At 39.5% G+C, this 18726-nt stretch overlaps 1 protein-coding gene across 3 annotated transcripts in view; it reads left to right on the top strand.

Annotated features, from left to right (window-relative positions):
• LOC122876003 (CUB and sushi domain-containing protein 1-like) overlaps positions 1-8969 on the top strand; it is a 491774-nt gene extending 482805 nt beyond the window's left edge. For all 3 annotated transcript variants that reach the window (XM_044195800.1, XM_044195789.1, XM_044195805.1), the window contains one exon: positions 1436-8969. In XM_044195800.1, the coding sequence (XP_044051735.1) occupies positions 1436-1595 (160 nt within the window). In that variant the 3' untranslated portion in view covers positions 1596-8969. The remainder of the gene's footprint in view (positions 1-1435) is intronic.
• The last annotated feature ends 9757 nt before the right edge of the window (positions 8970-18726 follow it).

The raw sequence follows: 18726 nt of genomic DNA, 5'->3' as shown, positions 1-18726 counted from the left end.
ACCGATAAAATTAAACTATTGCACCTACAGCCACAACCAGAAACTAGTGCAGCGATTTGAACTACTGCCACGCAGGGAGGTCTGCGGTGTCTGTGCAGTTTTGTAAAGTAATGGGTTGAGCATGTAGGGTAGGCTTAGTGGCTCCCCAGGGTTGGATTTCTACCACTTCGTGCTCACGCACACACACACGTACACACACTCTTAATGAGGTCAGAGTCAAACAGCGCTTCAACTGCATCACTCCTCTCTGCTAATAGTTCCACAGGGTTTGGGAGTAAGTGATTATATCTAACTGGATTATAGGACTTGATTATCCAAAAATGTAATCTGCAACAAACAGACAAATTAGAAGGGAGTAGTCACATTTCACTACATTTGAACCCCTGCAGTAAGTTTCTTCAAATCCTCATTCAGGCAGATTGAGTAACAATATATTCATTTGAACTAAAACCATTGGGTACCATTCACAGGATGATGGCAGGTTGCATGCACGCAGACACACATGCATGAGAGCAGCAGATGGGCACTGGGCAGCTGAACCACTGAAGCAGGCAGTTGTTATGGTTCATGTTCTTGCTCCTGCCATAATTTTCCTTGCAATTTGTAGATTTTTACCAGAAACCTGCTCTTACTAAGTTTGTGCCTTTAATCTCAAAAGTAAAGCTTCCGACCAACATGTCTTAACAAGACAGCTGAAAAGACAGAGAAGGGTATTTTAAGTTTAATTTTTTAACATGATATAGAACTAAATGAGACAAAGATAAATATAGTCAATATTCAGTTAATTGTTAATCTATACCCTGTTATTATGTACAGGTTTCTCCTATGCATGAGTTGTACTAGGACATTCTGCTGTTCAGTTAATCTTGAACTCATACATCCTTCATTTCCCTGAACACCTGTGCTTTTTAAATTAGTTATGTTGAATAGGACATGCAGTGCAAATTATAACATGGTGTATGTAGTCTATTCTGTATCTAGTCTTAGTTTGAAAAGCTTAAACTTTTCACACAAATGAAAAAGTCAAACATTTTTCACACAGACTTTAATAAGTGCTGCTATCTTGCAGTCGTCTGAAATCTTTTCACTTAAAACAAACTCATAGACACATACAAGATCCATCAGACACAGACCAACATGAACCTCCGATGTGTGTCTGTGAGACTTAACTTTATTATACAGTCTATGTGCCGTAAAACCAAACCATTTAACTAAAAGCTGCATAGAGCTACATAATTCCTACTGGGCTCAGCTGTCCTAAAATGTCTATGAGTTTGTGGTTTACTTGTCATTTGGTGTTTCAGAGGCCTGCATCCTTTTTTGTTGTACTGTGGTTTTATTTTTCCAAACATTAAATACAATTTTGCAAAGATATCCTTGTGAAACCAAATATCTGCCATGAATACCATTATTTTCTTCTCATTTTGTTTTTCAGGACACGTCCCAAGGTCCAGTTCAATGGTTATGTCGGCCATGAGAGCTCCAATGGCCAGGCATCATTTGAAAACCCAATGTATGACACCAACATGAAGCCTACTGAGGCTAAGGCAGTTCGATTTGATACTACACTCAATACAGTCTGCACTGTGGTATAGTCCAACAAACTTGTCACTACCTATACAGTGGTTCAGTCCAGCCTCCCAGTTGCAGTCTGCGGTGTGGTTTCAGAGAAGAAAGAACAAACTTATGATCTGGACTCGTCACCATGGGCAGTCTGTGTTGTAGCATGCTGGTCCTCTGTCAGCATAATCTGCACAGTAATGCAGCTCTGCTCCACCTCTTACCTGAACAATGGTATCATCCATCTCAACCTATAGTCTGAAAGAGCGTAATAAGTTGGAACCAATAAACAAGGGAGTAGACAATGACATCATCAAATAACATGAAATCTGTTGTTCAGGAGATCAATGCTGGGACCAGAGTTCCTTTTAAGCGCTGTTGCTATTCAGACATCAAGGAAAAACTCAGAAAGATGGTACAACTAATTGAACTTCCACCAAGAGCGACAACCTCATTGAACAGTGCTCGTCCAGTGTCAGTTGACAAAATTTTACCCAACCTCCTTATGGAAAGGGCCAGAGTCATATGGCCCTCAAATACCCTCCCTGTAACCTGAATAGTGGTTTACCCAACCAAACCCCATACCCCATGTCAAATTTGCACAGTGGTATAGGCTCACTAACTCCCCTACTGCAGGCCAGACATGGGTTTGACCGATGCGAGGTTCTACCCTCAGGGGAAGCACATAGACTATTCCACCCTTCAACCCCCTCCAGACATTGAATAGTAATTGGATGGTTCCTATATGTCAACACAAAAACCATCATTGGTGCTGGACCAAAAAACTCCCACTGGACTTGACAGGACTGGACTCTCTGATGTAATGACAGCTTTCAGAGTCTGTTTTGGTGGAATCTGAAATTGATTGTATAGACTACAGTAAAGTTGACAACTAAATGCAGTCAATGCAGTGACAAGTTCAACCAGACCAATTCCTTTAAAGAAAATGATACTCTCATCCAGTACTAGATACTAGTATTAAATTAGTACTAGGAGTGGTGGACTAGTGCTAGACAAGCCAGGGTCAAATAACAGTTGCAGATAAGTTTAAAATGTTTGTTTTAGCCTACTTAGAGAACTGAATGGGTTAGGTTTAATATAGCAGGACAATCACAGAGTTAGGTAAGTTGAGTTGTCAGTCAATAATGGCTTTTCAAATAGGTGCCTGTGATTGTCTTTAACTTCTGCCACTTACTGTATTGCCTTTTATGACAATGTCTACCTACAGTGTTTGGCAACTAATTAGGCTAAAACATACCAAATCAAGCATTTGCAAATGCTGTTTTTCCCAGGTTTAGTACGAGAACAATATTCCACACTAGCACTAGGCAGACCGTGCTGAACCAGAAATCCAGACATTTTAGTTGCCGGGCTGGTGTACACAATGGACTGGTTTCCAGAGACCTGTCTAACACAATCAAAGAGTCAGACAACTGATTCTTGTTCTTGGACTAGCCAGGATTCTGTGCTTGGTGGCTGAACAAGGGGAAGCCTGGAGGCAATAAGCTGTCAAGATCATTGTGGCCAAATCGAGGAAATGATTTGTCTTCTCGTAACTCCGATCGGGATTATCAGTCAAGTGATGACTGATTTCTTTTCTACAGTATACTCTCCAGCCACAGAATCAGAAATAGATGAACACATTAAGAGACAGACTGGCAGACTGACAGAAATTAGACAGACGGACACAGACAAATGGACAGACAGACACCTCTGTCAGTCGTGCTGGAAAAGAGAGACAAGGGCAGGTTGCTATGGAAACAGAGGCAAATAGTTGTCTCTAATTGTCTCTTCTGGCATTTTTCTTCAGTGAAGATATTGATGAACAGACTCCATGTTCAAAAACCCAGTGGCCCCATGGGACTTCCCGAACCACTGCTGCTGGGGACCCCAAAATATAAACTTTATATAAACTCTTAAACCGCACAAATTTTGCACTAGTGTGTTTTTCTGACTGGGTTATGAAAAAATGAATAATTTTTGGGTCTGAAATGGGTTTGAAAAATGAGTCATTCAAAAAAGAGAATTTTATTCAAAAACTTCTATCTTTAAAAAGACGGCAAAATGACTAAATACAGGGTTACAGAGTGTTTGTATATACACATTTATATTTCACACTCCCTGTCAGCAGAAGGTGTGACCACATGCTATACCGTTGTTTATTTTGTTGCCTTGACAACATGCTAGCCAACCAGAAAGTTGGGATCAGTTTACCTGTGGACCTCCGAGCTTCTAGTGTCACGCAATGACACCACTTTTTTGTGCCATTTCTAGAACAGTAGCTGTTTCTGAAAGCTCATACTGAATACTGGTATTGTTACTGAATACTATAATATGTGGAAGAAATATACAGAAAGGCTCATACCCATAATATGCAGTATGGTCCTACTGAAACACTGGTGCCACACTGCTAGTTTTATTTACAGGCATTAAACTCCTAATTTTCTGAGATACTGTGCAATATTCTTAAGGTACACAAAATAGTACACAAAGATTAAATATTATCCCAATATAGGCTTTTTTTTCAGTTGAGCACTTGTAATAGCAGACAGTGTCAGCTTTCAGAAACATGTCTCTCTAACTCTCTTTAAAAAGATGTGTTGTTTCCCCAACTACTCATGTTATCATGCATCATCTTTCAACACATTTTACATATCTGATGCACATGATGTTATTTCAACACACCTTTTCAAAGAGCCCACAGTGTATGTGTGATCTGTTTGAGAATTGGTCATTTAAGGCAGAGGACAAACAGATACAGTATGAAGACAACATGCACAATTATTGTTGTCGATAGTTATCGCCGCCGGAGGCCCCCCCCCCCCCATTGTTTGAGAAATACCTCGTGTGCAGAGAGTAAGTTATATCCTGCTTATCAATGCTGGAACCTCACTGCGACAAATACACAAGCTTAGTGAGTGAGACCTTGCATTCAGCTTATTTCCTGGTATTTTAAGTCAAAATGTCGTACTAACACCATTGAGTCTAGCTTCAAATCACTTGTCAAGCTTGTTATTTCTCGCAGTGTTCTCAAAATATTTTTATTTTTAGTAAGATGCTGCACTTGGTTTAGATCACAGATGTAACTGCTTTCAATGTGTGTCTTTCAGTGTCTTCAGGCCTTTTTCTTGTTTGTTTCACACTCCATGTGCACCATTCTGCCATTAGATTTACACTTCAGGCATTTGCTTTAACCTGCATGATTTTTATTGTCCAGATGAATTTTCCTTTGTGTTCCCCATGTTTTCAAATATTCAATCTCAATCCATCATACTGTCATACCTACAAACAGTAAATCCCAAATCCATTCATTTACACAAATGATATCAAGTGGTGACTGGAATGTATGAGAGAAAACTATGAGAGAACTGATAAAATGAAGATTTTGTCCATGAAACACATGTTATATTGCAGTGTTATATTCATGGCCAAGACTCAATTCGCTAAAATCAGAGAGTGGATTTTCCCCAGAGCTGGAAAAAGAACATCTGGCACGAGAAGGTTGTTATATCCACCTATTTTGAAACAAGTGAGAATGAATTAACAAGCAAATTGCAGTCTCTATTTACATTTTCAGCTCATTTAATTGAAAATGAATCTACTCCAAACCTGAATGTTGCAAATGAAATGTCCTGAAACAATGGCGATTATGTTTGGAAGCATGACTACGGGATATTGTTGGTATTATAATATATCCATTGTTAGCCTGTCATTCACAGCCTCAGTGTCAGGGTCATGGTCAGACAGTCAGAAACATGTACACCAGTGTGAGGCACAGAAAATAAAGATATGCAGATGTGTGTACTAGCTACAGTATAATACTGGCAATGGTTAAAGAGTGTGACAGAAGACACACATACACAATCTCTTCACAGAAATAAAGAAGACCTCTGTAAAAATCTTCTGTAAATAACAGTAGTACAAGAGTACACCCAGTGCCTCAGTTTTAATTGATTAAATTAATTCAGTTGAGACTTCCTATGGAGTCAAGAGAGCATAATAGAGCCTGAAAATTAGAGGCAGCAAGGTTTCCACAGGCGTAATAAAAGGTCTAATTTTTAACAATTAATGACACAGATCTGATCTCCTAGCATGCCCTAACAAGAAAATGTAGACTCCACATTGTCCCTGTTTATAGATATAGAGTGCTACAACAGAGATTTCAGATTTTACATATCCACAGAAATTTGGGGAAATGCAAAGTGACTGTTTGTGCCACTATGGCACACATGCCATAATATGGTCTCAATCTTACAGCAGAAATCATACTCTTAGAAGTTATTACAGTGTTTTTGTAATATTTCTTCCCCTCGATTCTAATATTCTGATAAATTTAGATATGCTGAGTCATGGTGGAGGTGCAAACACAGCCCTTGATTTTTGAAGTGCTATATTACAACTAAACAGAAATTAAATGTTACAAATTTGTATTCAGTATATTAAAATATCTGTTTCAACAAAAAAAGTCTTCAACAGGGCCACAGAAATATTCAAAAGGGAGAGAGGTGTCGCGCTGATAGCTGGAAATAATTCATTTTCTTGATAAATGAAAGGAATGTGAATGATTGAAATGGGAAGAAAGGCACTCCTCTGTGGTCTATCTGTGTTTCCTCTCACCTAAGAATAGCAGAAAAAGGAGGTGGTCTATTGTTGTGGCCTTGATTAAGATAATTTTTGCGGACATGATCTTATATACTATTGGACAAAAGTGTGTCGCAAATTTTAAATTTAAATAAAATCAAATTTTATTTCAAATGACCCTTCCTGGTGCAATGAGATACTCTTGATCAGTATAGCTATTCTGTTCATGTCTGTTGGAAAATGTAGGAAAGACATACTGAGGCTGATACCGTGTGATACATTGACTTCTGGCCTCTACTAGTACCCTCTCTCAGTCAACTTTTAAAAATGAGATGCTTGTTATCCTTCTAAACATAACACATCACTTCTATTAGATTCCTTGAAAATTTATGAAAATGTTCTGTTCACTCAAGACTTTTTTTTTTCCAAATTTCTGTTAAAGTTTCCACATTTGTCTTTCATTTGCCATCGTCAACAGTCCTCCCTGTTTAAAAGAGTGACAGTTGGCTACAACTTAAAAGAATAGAACGACCCACTAAATTCTAAAATGCCACGGTTGTTTGTTCTTCTTCAGCTAAGAATTTTCATAGTTTGGGAAGAAGTTTCCACATTTGTCCCTCACTTTCTCTAAAGTATTATTGTCAGCACTGAAACAAAGGGGCCCAGGTTGCTGCGAGATGTCACACAATGTCACATGGCAGGGATGAGCTTTTTTCCACCAAGTCTTAAATACAGAATAGATTCAATGCAGATATAAGATGTATCTAAATTAGACAGAAATATGGGGTCTGAGAGTCATTTAAACATTGGTGCAAATATACCCAGGAAGGACTGCAGAGGGATGTCGCTCAACATTTCCTGTAGGAATACTGTAGGAAAATCTGGTTGCAGTCCTGCTTGGAGAGGAACTGTGTCATACATGTGTACATATATGGCACTATAGCCATATGGACCTATTTTTATTTTATTGCCAGATGGAAATCTGATGCTCCTGTGTGTGTGTGTGTGTGTGTGTGTGTGTGTGTGTGTGTGTGTGTGTGTGTGTGTGTGTCTTAGACAATCCTTGTCTTCTGTCCATGACATACACACATACACTGCTTTTGGTTTCTGTTCGTAGTGTAATCGAATTAAAATATTCAGTATTGCAGTTAATTTGCCCTTGACAGGCCTTTGTTTCACCTTCTTCTTATTAGTTTGGATAGGACAAACTTCTCATGCCATACGTTCAGCATCAGAGCTTTGAAGAAAATCTACAACCTGGTGTGTCTGAATTGAACGTGGGTTGACTGCAGCTCTGCTTCACTCATCAGTGCAAAGGATGAATAATTATCATTTCGGCACATGGCAGCTTGTAGATTGGGATGCCACACATATTAGTGCTATATTCACACGTTACAGTGACAGGATGCGTTCTCTGCAACACGTACTGACTTCCAGTAAGTAAGTTTGTTGCTTATAAGTGTGTACTTAAAAATTTTCTTTAATTTTTGTTGTCCCAAATGGCAAGTCCTCACCAGGAAAGCCATTGCCATTAATGTTATCGTTTTAAGCATCATACCGTCATTATCATCACTGTCGCCTCTCACCATCATCATGTGCTGCTGAACTTGAAGTAGGTGAAAAAGAAAAAACAATTTTTGTACAGAAATCTATTTTTTATGGAGATTTGTAAAAAAACAAATTATTAAACATGCTGTACTTTTTATGATTAATAATGTAGGTACAACAAAATCTTGTTCATTAAAGTCAATGTTTTTACAGTTACACACCATGTAAAAATCTATGGTTCAAACTGAGTATCAAATATCAAAATGTCATATGATCTATTTTGTCCATTATGGCTGCTTTTACACAGGAACAGAAAACCTTGTGGGACCCAGAGTTAATTTTCTTCGTGCTGCAGAGACGCTTATCTCTGGGTCACACCTGAAAAAAAAAAAAAAAAATTGCTATCTAACACACAATCTAAAACACTTCAGTCTTATAAAATGATGTATCAGTTCCAACTCCTCAACAGCAGAGTATGTGGGTCTTTTGAACATCAACATTTTTAAGTCAGCATTGATGGCAAAAACATGGTATATAATGTAACGATACACAGAACAATTTTGGGTGGCTTCTAATGCGGCAGCTGTGCCATAAGAGTTGCCTGAGCATTGGTAATTTCTCACATTAAAATATCTTGTTTACATATATTTTTTGAATTGATTTTAGACACACACATACACACACTTTACATTAAAAAATGAACACAAGATGTTTAGTGTCATTATGTCACGAACAGTATTCATGGATGGGTTGAAAATGACACTTCCTTTAAAAGACAGTGTTCTTGTGTAACAGCAGCCCTGTGTGGCTGATCTTAATGTCTATATCTGGGAGAGGGATGAATTCTACAGGCACAAAAGATTTTGGATGACTTGACCCCTTTATGGCCCAAAATCTGACCTCATGTCTGTCTAAATAAGAGGGAATCTGGTTCTCCTTGCTTAGACATTATTAGGTTTAGAGTGGAAAAATTAAATTGTGGTAAATTTAGGCTCTAGCAGCAGCATTAGCAAATCGGCAACACTTTTGGAGGCTCCAAATCTATCCAGGCTATCTTGACTGGTAAAACAAGACTGGTACTTTAAGTTTTGAATTGAAGGGCGGACATTTTTCTTTTCTCTCACGATCATGAGAGAGAAACAACATGGAGTGTTATAAAGGGTTAAACAACAGATAGTGTATGTGAATGCAGCCTCACAACCTGCTGTGAAAGAGACTCACAGTTGATCTATCAGCTATTTTGAAAACATTATTTGAGAATAAATTTTTTGATACAATAATTTCTCCTTTGTGCCAATGTTTTTTGTAAACTGCTATCTTGATTTATGATCTTGTCTTTTGAATGATTTTGTTTGGTTGAATATGTTCAGTTACAAACTCAGATTCAGCATGGAGCCTTTGTCCTGGGTTTAAATCTGACTTGCCTGGCTGATGCCTCTCTGCGTGTATGTTTTCTTGGGGTTCCTCCAGGTGATATACTTGTCAGATGAGTTTATGTTATTGTTTGTCTAGGTTAGCCCTCTTAACAGACTGCTGTACGTAATACACAAGTAAAGAGATTCCATCAATGACTCATAAGAAACTAGAGAAGGAACGAGTTGGAGCAGTGAAGGCAGAAAGCAGCACAACCAGTCAGCTGCAGCATGTGACTGGTTGGGAAAACTGGGGCAGAATGATGACTTGTAACAGCTGAAACTTTATTTATACAGCACCTTATAAAACAAGGTTACAAGCTGCTTTATGGGATATATCGAGATTAGACATTTCAAGAGATAAAATGCATGGATGAAGACATAAACCAGGAGGACAAGTACTAAAAGTAAATAATTAAAAGAATTAAAAGGACAATGAAATAAAATTAAGGAAAACAGAGAAGACACTAAAAGCTGTAGAAGCAGAAAAATAAAAGCTGACATTAATAAGAGGCCAGAATAGAGTTGATGTGATCTTGTCTCTTTGAATTCAGTACCCTCTTCAACCCCACTGACCTGCCAGTGAGTTCATCATTATAAACTCCTGTTGTGACAAATGTGGCATCTTGGGTATGAATATTTCAGTCAATTTACGTGTCATATAGCGGCAATAAATTAAGCACTTGAATTAGCAGATAGGCCAACAGAAAATGTATATCAACAGATGTGGAAGTAAAAGCATAAAAGCATATGGCTTTCTCTAGATCAACAGGAGACCAAGTTCCTCAGCTAGAAGAACTGTAAGTAACCATACACAAGCAAGATGTCAATATTAAATTACAGTTTATGGCTGCAGCTTGACATTTACAGACAGGATACCAACAGCGTTCTGTAGAGTGATGGGCTTCAGAGAACCAAATGATTGATTTTCTTCTAAACCAAAGGGGACTGAGGATGGAGCCTTGGGGAACACCACAGGCGAGAGGTGGCCACTGAGGAGGAAGCACAGCCTACAAAGTATGATTTGAAAAGAGAGCATGGTAAATATGGGTAGGTATATGGTATGGGTATCATATAAAAATGAAATACAACAAATACACGAAATGATCACAAAATTCATGCTAAAAATTGATAAAATGTCATGTTTGTGCAGGGGAGTTGGAGGCAATATTTTGGAGCAGACCTTCTGATGGGCATTTTGTCCACTCAGGTGATAATTAATGTGGCAGGGACAGGAAGTGGATACAACACTACCTGGCAAAACTGGGGTTAGCTAGTCAGCCCCCAAAAAACAATTAAGGTTTTTTTTTTTTTTCATGACCCAGAGTCTACAGCAGCAGTTGGGAAATGAGATCCTGCAGCACAAGAGGAAACTTTTGAGGCCGAGGGAGTGCTACACAAGTGTGAAAAACTTCTTCAATATCAGTGCTGGACAGGTGTGGAAAGCTAATGTGTCAGAGGCTAATGTTAGCCGGGTGAGCCTCTGCATCAGATGATTTTAGGATCAAACATCAAACTGTTTTTCTTTGTCCGTTTAAACCAGATTGTATAGAACAGCTAATAAACCAAGATAAAATGCGCTCTTTTGCGCATGCATGGTACATTATCACGTTGAGGACAGAGACTAGCTGGAATAGTGCCAAAGCAAATGCAGACACACTCTGATTTTTGGTGCCTTCACTGCGCATGTGACAATCGGTTTTCCACACTTTAGCTGTTTTAACTGAACATTTTAACTGAATAACGACGAAGGAAATCCAATTTAGGGCGGCTGGCCATACAGAGACCGCCTGAGACGGTTCAGCGGTAACAGCCCCGTCTTCTTTCATCTGCTCCGTAAACTGTCGCTGGCCCTGGTGCTGCATTGTGGATAGAGATATGTTGCATATTGGCTACATTGCAAACTGCAGCATTTGTCTATTGCTTTCTGTGGTCTGTTGGTACTTGAAGCTGTTGGAGAATCTTTTCAGTAACATCTGGTTTCCCTTTAGCCTCTCTGTGAACCTTGGTGCTCCTGCAGTTGTTTCACGCATGTCCCCATGTGGAAACTCCGACACAAGCCAACAAACTGTGTTAATTTAAAATGAGCAGTCCATACATAATGGGTCTAATATTAATTTTCTTCATCCCCTTGATAAAGTTTCCATATTTGTCTGCAGGTGCAAAACATTGAAAGGAAAGGTTGAGCTTTTTACAATTTAATCATAAAGTTTTGAGTTGATTTACCTTTATTGCCATCACAAAAAGTTGTTAGAAACTTGACTAATTTTAATGTGCAGTATTATGCTTTAAAGTCATCATCATTGTGGCTCTTGTCCCTACTGATTAACACACAAATCGATTGACTACTAAATCCGGGCATAGAACTTAAGGAGTACAAATGATTAAATGTGATATAATTCATCTACAGTGTCATTTGTTAGCCTTATTACCATATTGTTGTTAAGTGTGAACCATAATGGCGAGTTGAGACATGATTCACACTTGTCACACATTTAGAGACTCATGATCCAGCTAGCTGATGTATAACAACAGCTCGTTTCACTTTTCCCTCAAATGCTGCAGATACTTGGCTCACTTGACTCAGGAAGCACAGTAGGCCTTCAGATACAGTAAGCACCCTGCAAGACAGACCCTTGCATCTTCTCAACTTTTAAGGAAATATGCAGAGATGCAGTGATTATTGTAACCCACTGCCCTGTGCAGAGATCCCTCAGAAAACCCACCAGTTTTACAGTTGCAGGTTAGTCAGTTGTTTTCAGAAAGTTACCTGCAAGAAGATCAACACTCCATCAACATAACACAGGGGATCTAATTATTACCACAAAGCCAAAACACAAAGTGGTGACATTTAGACAATTACTTTCTGATAACACCACCTCAAGCTAAGAAATACTGTGGGAATTCAAAGTCCGTCCCTTATGATAGTCTGCTGTAGGCTTAAAGGAAATAATACTGCAATATGAGATAAAAAATTTGAGATACATCATCCACTAATTAAGAAACAACTGTTTTGATTGATTAATTAATAAGAAGCTGCTTTCACTACAATCTAAAATGTGACAACTTTGGTGGCCATTTCAGTACATTTCTAGCAGTTTTTCAGATCACTGTCACAAAGACAGCTTGACAGTCGTTTCTTCACCCCTTCAGAGAGAAAGAAAGTACTTAGAAGAAACATGAAACTGTAAAATAAATTAAGCACTGTGTCATTTTATCATCATTATGAATTTGAACAGCAACAGTTGATACTTTACTTGGTGTCTTGTTGAACACTGTCTGTGCATCTGTGCAACTTATTTGAGCTTCATGGTATTCCTCCATTTTTATTTGTCTTGCATTTATGTTCCAATACTATTTTATTGCTGTCTGTGAGTCAGCATGGACTTTGGGAGACAGATGGTCTTCGTTGATGCTTTATTAAACTGATCTGATAACTAAAAATAGTTTTCTGTCTGTTGAAACAGAGGGAAGAGGGAGACAGTTTGTAACATGTTCACTTCATTTCCACTCATTTCCACATGCATGATTGCGTCCATGCTCTCTGTCTCGCTCACACACCCACACACGTACGCACACGCATAGCTGCACACACTGATGCACTGTGTATATTTATTGCATTTCACAGGATCTTTAATACTTCTTCCTTTACCCATCGCTAACTCCCTCCCATTTCAGCAAGTGATATTGTTGCTTGAGATTATTTTTTGTTATTAATTTTTCTGTTTTATGTCTTAACTAATAATGCACGTAATATTAGTATTATATATGTCACCAAAAAACAAAGACAAAGCCGTGAATTTTAAATAACAATGGAAGGAACAGGCAAAGTAAGAACTCTCAGACTCATGGTGTCCTAGCAGATGACACAAAAGCTGTTTCAATTTTTTGTCTCTGTCATTGTCTCCTCTCCGGTATCTCTTGTTTACTCTCCTATTCCCAATCTTCAGATCAGCTCTCTCTGTTTCCTTTTTTCTGATGTTCTTTAGTAATCATTAAATTATTACTTGTGGTCATCTTCAAGGTTCAAGGTACATTTATTAGTCACCAACACAGGGTTGCACAATGAAATTAAATTTGTAGCCCCCTTCACGCTTCACACACAGAACACACATACAAATATCCAAAATCAGAATAGAATAAAAACAATATATACAGTTACTTATATACATACAGTATATGATACAAAGGTATTGGTATGGTAATGTGCAAAACCAGCATAGCAGAAAGAGTGTGGAGGATGAGGTGGAGTTGAGGATACTTCTGTATCGCTTGCCAGATGGCAGCAGGGTGAACAGGCTGTGGCTGTGTGGTGGGTACTGTCCTTTAGTATCCTTTGGGCTCTGTGCAGGCACCTCACCTCACCGATATCACTGATGCTCGACAGATGGGTGCCAATGATGTTCTGGGCAGTTTTAATCACCCGCTGCAGAGCCCTCCAGTCCTGGGCTGTGCACATCCCATGCCAGTTTGTAATCAGGATGCTTTCTATTTCTCCTCTGTAAAAGTTAACAGGAACTTGGCACAGGAATCTTGCCTTTTTAGGTTTCCTTAAGAAATACAGCCATGCCTGAGCTTTCTTTACCTGGGTGGAGATATGTGATGACCATGACATCTGTAATGCTGATACCCAGGAACCTAATACTGTTCACCTGCTCCACCTCAGCTCCACTGATGCAGACAGCGGTGCGTGTATTTGCCTCTTTTTTTCCTAAAATCAACGATCAGCTCCTTGGTTGTGCTAACGTTGAGCAGTAGGTTGTTCTCTGTGCATCACTCTGAAAGATTGTTGATTTCCTCACAATAAAAAGTCTCATCGTTGTTTGTAATCCGGCCGATGATGGTGGTGTCATCGGAAAACTTCACAACAGAGTTGTCTCCATGTCTGCGGTTGCAGTTGTGGGTGTACAGCGTGATTAGGAGGGGGCTGAGTGCACAGCCCTGGGGGGCTCCAGTGTTGAGGACTAGAGGAACTGTCTGGGGTCTGTTTGTGAAGAAGTCCAATATCCAGTTACAGAGTGTTGTACTCAAGCCCAGAGTGCTAAGTTTTCCAGTCAGTTTCATGGGGGAGATTGTGTTGAATGCTGAGCTGAAATCAACAAACAGCATTCTGATGTAGGTGTTGTTGTTCTCCACATTCCATATTGATTCAGACTAAACACTGCAGACCTTTTTGGTACAAGGACAATAGTGGCTGTCTTGAAGCAGGTGGGAACAATCTCCTGTCACAGTGTTATGTTAAAAATGTCAGTAATGACATCGACTAGCTGTTTGGCACATGTTCTTAGTGCACAGCCAGGGATGTTATCAGGCCCAGCAGCTTTACTCATATTCACTCTCAGCAAGATTCTTCTCACATCCGCTGTGGATACTGACAGTGGCCGGTCTTCTGGAAGCGGAGTAAACTTTACAGCCGACTCTTTGTTGAGGAGATAAAAATGTGGAAAACATATGTTTAGCTCATCTGGTAATGTGGCCTCACACATGATGAGGGCTCTCCTGCTTTTGTAGCCTGTAATAGTCTGGATCACCTGCCACATTTCTTTGGCATTGTTGGTGTTGAGGTCTCTCTCCTGATGCCAGCTTTCAGTCTCTCTCTGGCGGCGCTGTAAGCTTCCTTGTCACCTGACTGAAAGGCAGCTTTTTAGGCTCTGGGGGCCCTCACCTCTCCATTCATCCATTGGGGGCTGTTTTTATTGTCTTTGTGATCACGACATCATCAACACATTTGCTGATGTATGATGTCACTGATGATGTATATTCCTCAAGGTTGATGTGGTTCTCCTGAGTGGTGGCATCTCTGAACATGAGCCAGTCTGTGCACTCAAAACAGTCCTGTAGAGCTACCATAGCTTCATCTGTCCACACTTTTTTTTTGATGGTTTGAATGTTTTAATTCTCACCAATTGATTAATTGTACTAAATACTGTACAGACATAGTAGAGCCTCAGTTAAGAAGCACACAATAAAAGTTCATTTCTATGTCCCCATCAAAGAGATCTAGTATCTTTTTAAGTATATGAAAACAGGAAGTCATGTTGCTAAAAGTCTTGATTTGTAATCAGTAATGCATAGATGCTATCTTACCACATTTTTGTAATTAGGAAGTTCTCAGATACTGATGTCTTAATTTAGTCTGTTATCTGCCTGATATCCAGTACCAGTGCAGGATAGTGTGCATTTATTTTCACAGTGCTGCCCCACACTTGAAACAAACACTGTTATCAGTGATGGAGTACGTGAGAGAGTAAAATGGACTACATCTTATACTGGAGTCAGCAGAAGGCGTATGTATGTGTGTGTGTGTGTATGTGGGTGCGGGTGTGTGTTCGGTGGGTGTGTTTAGGGAGAGAGACCTGTATTATAAGTCATAGTAGCCAACCCTGGAAGATCATACTACTACTGGTAATCTTCAAACACCAGTCCTACAGGTGTGGTCACCTGTAATTATTGTGTGTGTTGTGCTGTTTGACTGTATGCAGTGCTTTTTCCCTTAGTTTTCAAATCTCCTTTAATTACACTGGACTCCGCTCACTTATCATCATAATACAGACTATACAATCTTGGTCACTAGATGGGCCAGTTTGTTTGGCAGTATGTGGATAGGAAGGCTAAACAGGGGAAGAGTTGGGGAAGAGTGATCAGTCTTGAGGGTGTGGGGCCAACAATTCTCATCATTTCCATCACCACTGCGTCCACATGGCAGCTAACAATCTTTACTCATATTTTCAGAGTAGACTGCAGTAGTTTCTTTTTATGGAGCACATTTAAAAACAACTAATACATTTAAACAATTAAAATGAAAATATGAGTATAAGCAATCGTGTAGTCATGGAATTGAAAAATGGTGATAGATGGGGAAGACCTGACAGTGAAGGGTAAACTTTTCAACAGACTGGATAAACTAAAGCAGTACTGCCAATTTTCAGAGTGTAGTCAGCATACTGCAGTGTGATTCATCAATATCATTGAACTCATGACGTGCCACAATCAAACCTGTGCCCAGAGTTGTCTCAAAAGCTCAAAAAAGGATAAAAGATGGATGTGCTAGTCTTTATGAATTTATCTTTGTACATGTCCCATAGGCTGCTTTGGTTGTCTTCTGTACACAACATGGGATTAAACATAATTTCACCCATGGAGCTCATATTCCCTCTTGACAGTATGATCGGGCCATTATTAGGCTGATATCAAGTAGTCTGGGGAGGCTTTAAGTGACTGTGAAAAACTGTAAACAAGAGTGAGCCAGTCTGTAACTCATTATCAGGAAAGGAGCTCCAGCATCTGTCTCTCGATATCATCACAGATTAGAGCCCTCGCTGCTCTGGGTTTAATCTTTGGCAGACAGTTGTTGATTTAACAGGAGAACTTTATCACCACGTGGTTTGCTGTCACAGAATTTCATTATTATTGGTTTCAATGGAGAGTTTTAGTATTACATCTAAATGCTGTTTCAAGGGCCTTTTCACATTGCCAGAAAAACATGTCTTGGGGAAACACTGAAATGCTATTATGTACTTATTGTATTGGCCAATTGCCTAAAATGGGAAATGGCAATGGATTTTGGCATCATTGCAGGGATTCAGGCATGATTATCATTTTGGCATCATCCACGGTTGGCAGCATGAGTGAATCATTTTCCCCTCTCTCGCTCTCTCCCTCTTTCTTTGTGTATATGCGTGTTTGTGTGTCTGCGACAAGGAATGGAAATTCAGGATTCCTGTCGGGCAAATGCCTCCTGAGTCTCCTCTCATCTTCTACTCTCCTGCTCTCTGTCTTATTGCTCAGTCTTTTTCTGCCCATCTTTGCTTCATCTCTCTGCTCTCGTTTTTTCTCTCTGGTTGTCTGAATGAGGGCGGTGTATGATGGTGGGTATTCAACATGGCAACAAGTTAGGGGAACACTTTTGAACCACACACACACAGCATTGTCCCAGGGATAAAATACCTAACCAATTGTACCATACAGTCAGAAGCTAAGATGATGTGAATACTGTGTGTGTGTTTCTGTCTTCAAGGTCTATTTAAGTCTATTTAGGCACAGCAATGCTTTGAGCTAAATGCTAACAATGACCATGCTAACATGCTGATGTTTAGCAGGTATAATGTTCACCATATCAGTTTAGCCTGTTAGCATGATAACATTTGCTAATTAGTATTAAATACAAAGTGCAGTTGAGGCTGATGGGAATATCATTAATTTTTAAGGTATTTGGCCATAAACTAAAGTATTGGACATATGACAATGTTGACCTGATGGTGGCGCTAAATGAAAAGTTAAGGCATCAATAAAGTTATTACAATTCATCCTGAGGGAAACATGAATGTGTGTACCAGATTTCATGTCAATCCATCCAAAAGTTGTCAAGACATTTTACACAAATCCTCATGGTGGTGATAGAGGAAAAGTCAGGGGATCATCAAAGTCATTAGGAGTCATCCTCTGGGAACAATGAATATCTGCACAGAATTCGACATTCCATCAGATGATTGTTGAGATATTTCAGTCTGGACGAAAGTGGTGGACAGATTGACATTGCTATCCATAGAGCCACGTTGCTACCATGACTAAAAATGAGAGAGGAGAGACAGAGGAGAAAGGGTAAATAGGTCCGTACAAAGAGAAAATAAAAGTGACATCTGGGTCAACCGGGTCACAAACACCAACACTACACATTCCCCAGGTGGGCAGGGAATTAGCACTTGGCAGGTCTAATAAGTAACTTTGGATTGGAGCTTTCTGTGTAAAATCAATTCCACCACCTTTCAGGGATGTTGATGTGTGTGTGTGTGTGTGTGTGTGTGTGTGTGTGTGTGTGTGTGTGTGTGTGTGTGTGTGTGTGTGTGTGTGTGCGCGCACGCATGCACCATGTGGGTGTCAGGTGTTTTACCCAGGAATCTGTAGAGGTTATAATGACCTACACGCACACAGGTGTCAGATCATGGATTTTGTGATAGTGTGGCAGTCCACCATAATAGAATCTGAAGAGACAAAGACATTTATAAGTGTATGTCCTTTCCCCTTGCCGCCCCAGCAGTCTCATTCTCTGGTGCTTTATCCAACACCTTTATCCCTGGACTTACATTTTGACCAAAGACTGGCCTTTTTAAAAAAAACCTTATCTCCTCTTATAGTCTGTTCTTTTTTTCCCCCCATTGTTTGATTTTAGCTCCTCTTAAGGAATGATACAGTCTGCAGTCCTGCATCTAACACCCATTAGTACAATGGTGGAAGCCTTAGCCTGAGCACCCAGTCTGCCCTTATTAGCTTCCCTCATTACTTGGGGAATATGTATGATACCAAGTATCTACAGTAACATTAATCTTCGTGAAACTTCATTGCCAAATGAGAATCTGTTTACTAAAAGCAGGGATACAAATTTAGATTTCTGAGACTGTTTTAAATGATTTGGGTGTGAAGACTGAGCTGACCAAGTTGAACTGAATCTGTTCCAATCTAGGTCAGAGGCTGATGACATTTGGAAGATAAAATCATACATTGTGTGATGTTGAAGGATTCTGATCGTTTGCCTTCTGATCCAGTAGATATTACCACTGCAGTTAGGAGCTACTGACATTACGTGTGTGAGCAGGAGAAACAATAATAAAAACAAAACCGACTAAAA

The sequence above is a fragment of the Siniperca chuatsi genome, linkage group LG1 (genome assembly GCF_020085105.1).
Source record: "Siniperca chuatsi isolate FFG_IHB_CAS linkage group LG1, ASM2008510v1, whole genome shotgun sequence".
Lineage (NCBI taxonomy): Eukaryota > Metazoa > Chordata > Actinopteri > Centrarchiformes > Sinipercidae > Siniperca > Siniperca chuatsi.
Note: the sequence above shows the minus strand (reverse complement) of the source record. Positions and strands in the feature narration are given on the sequence as shown.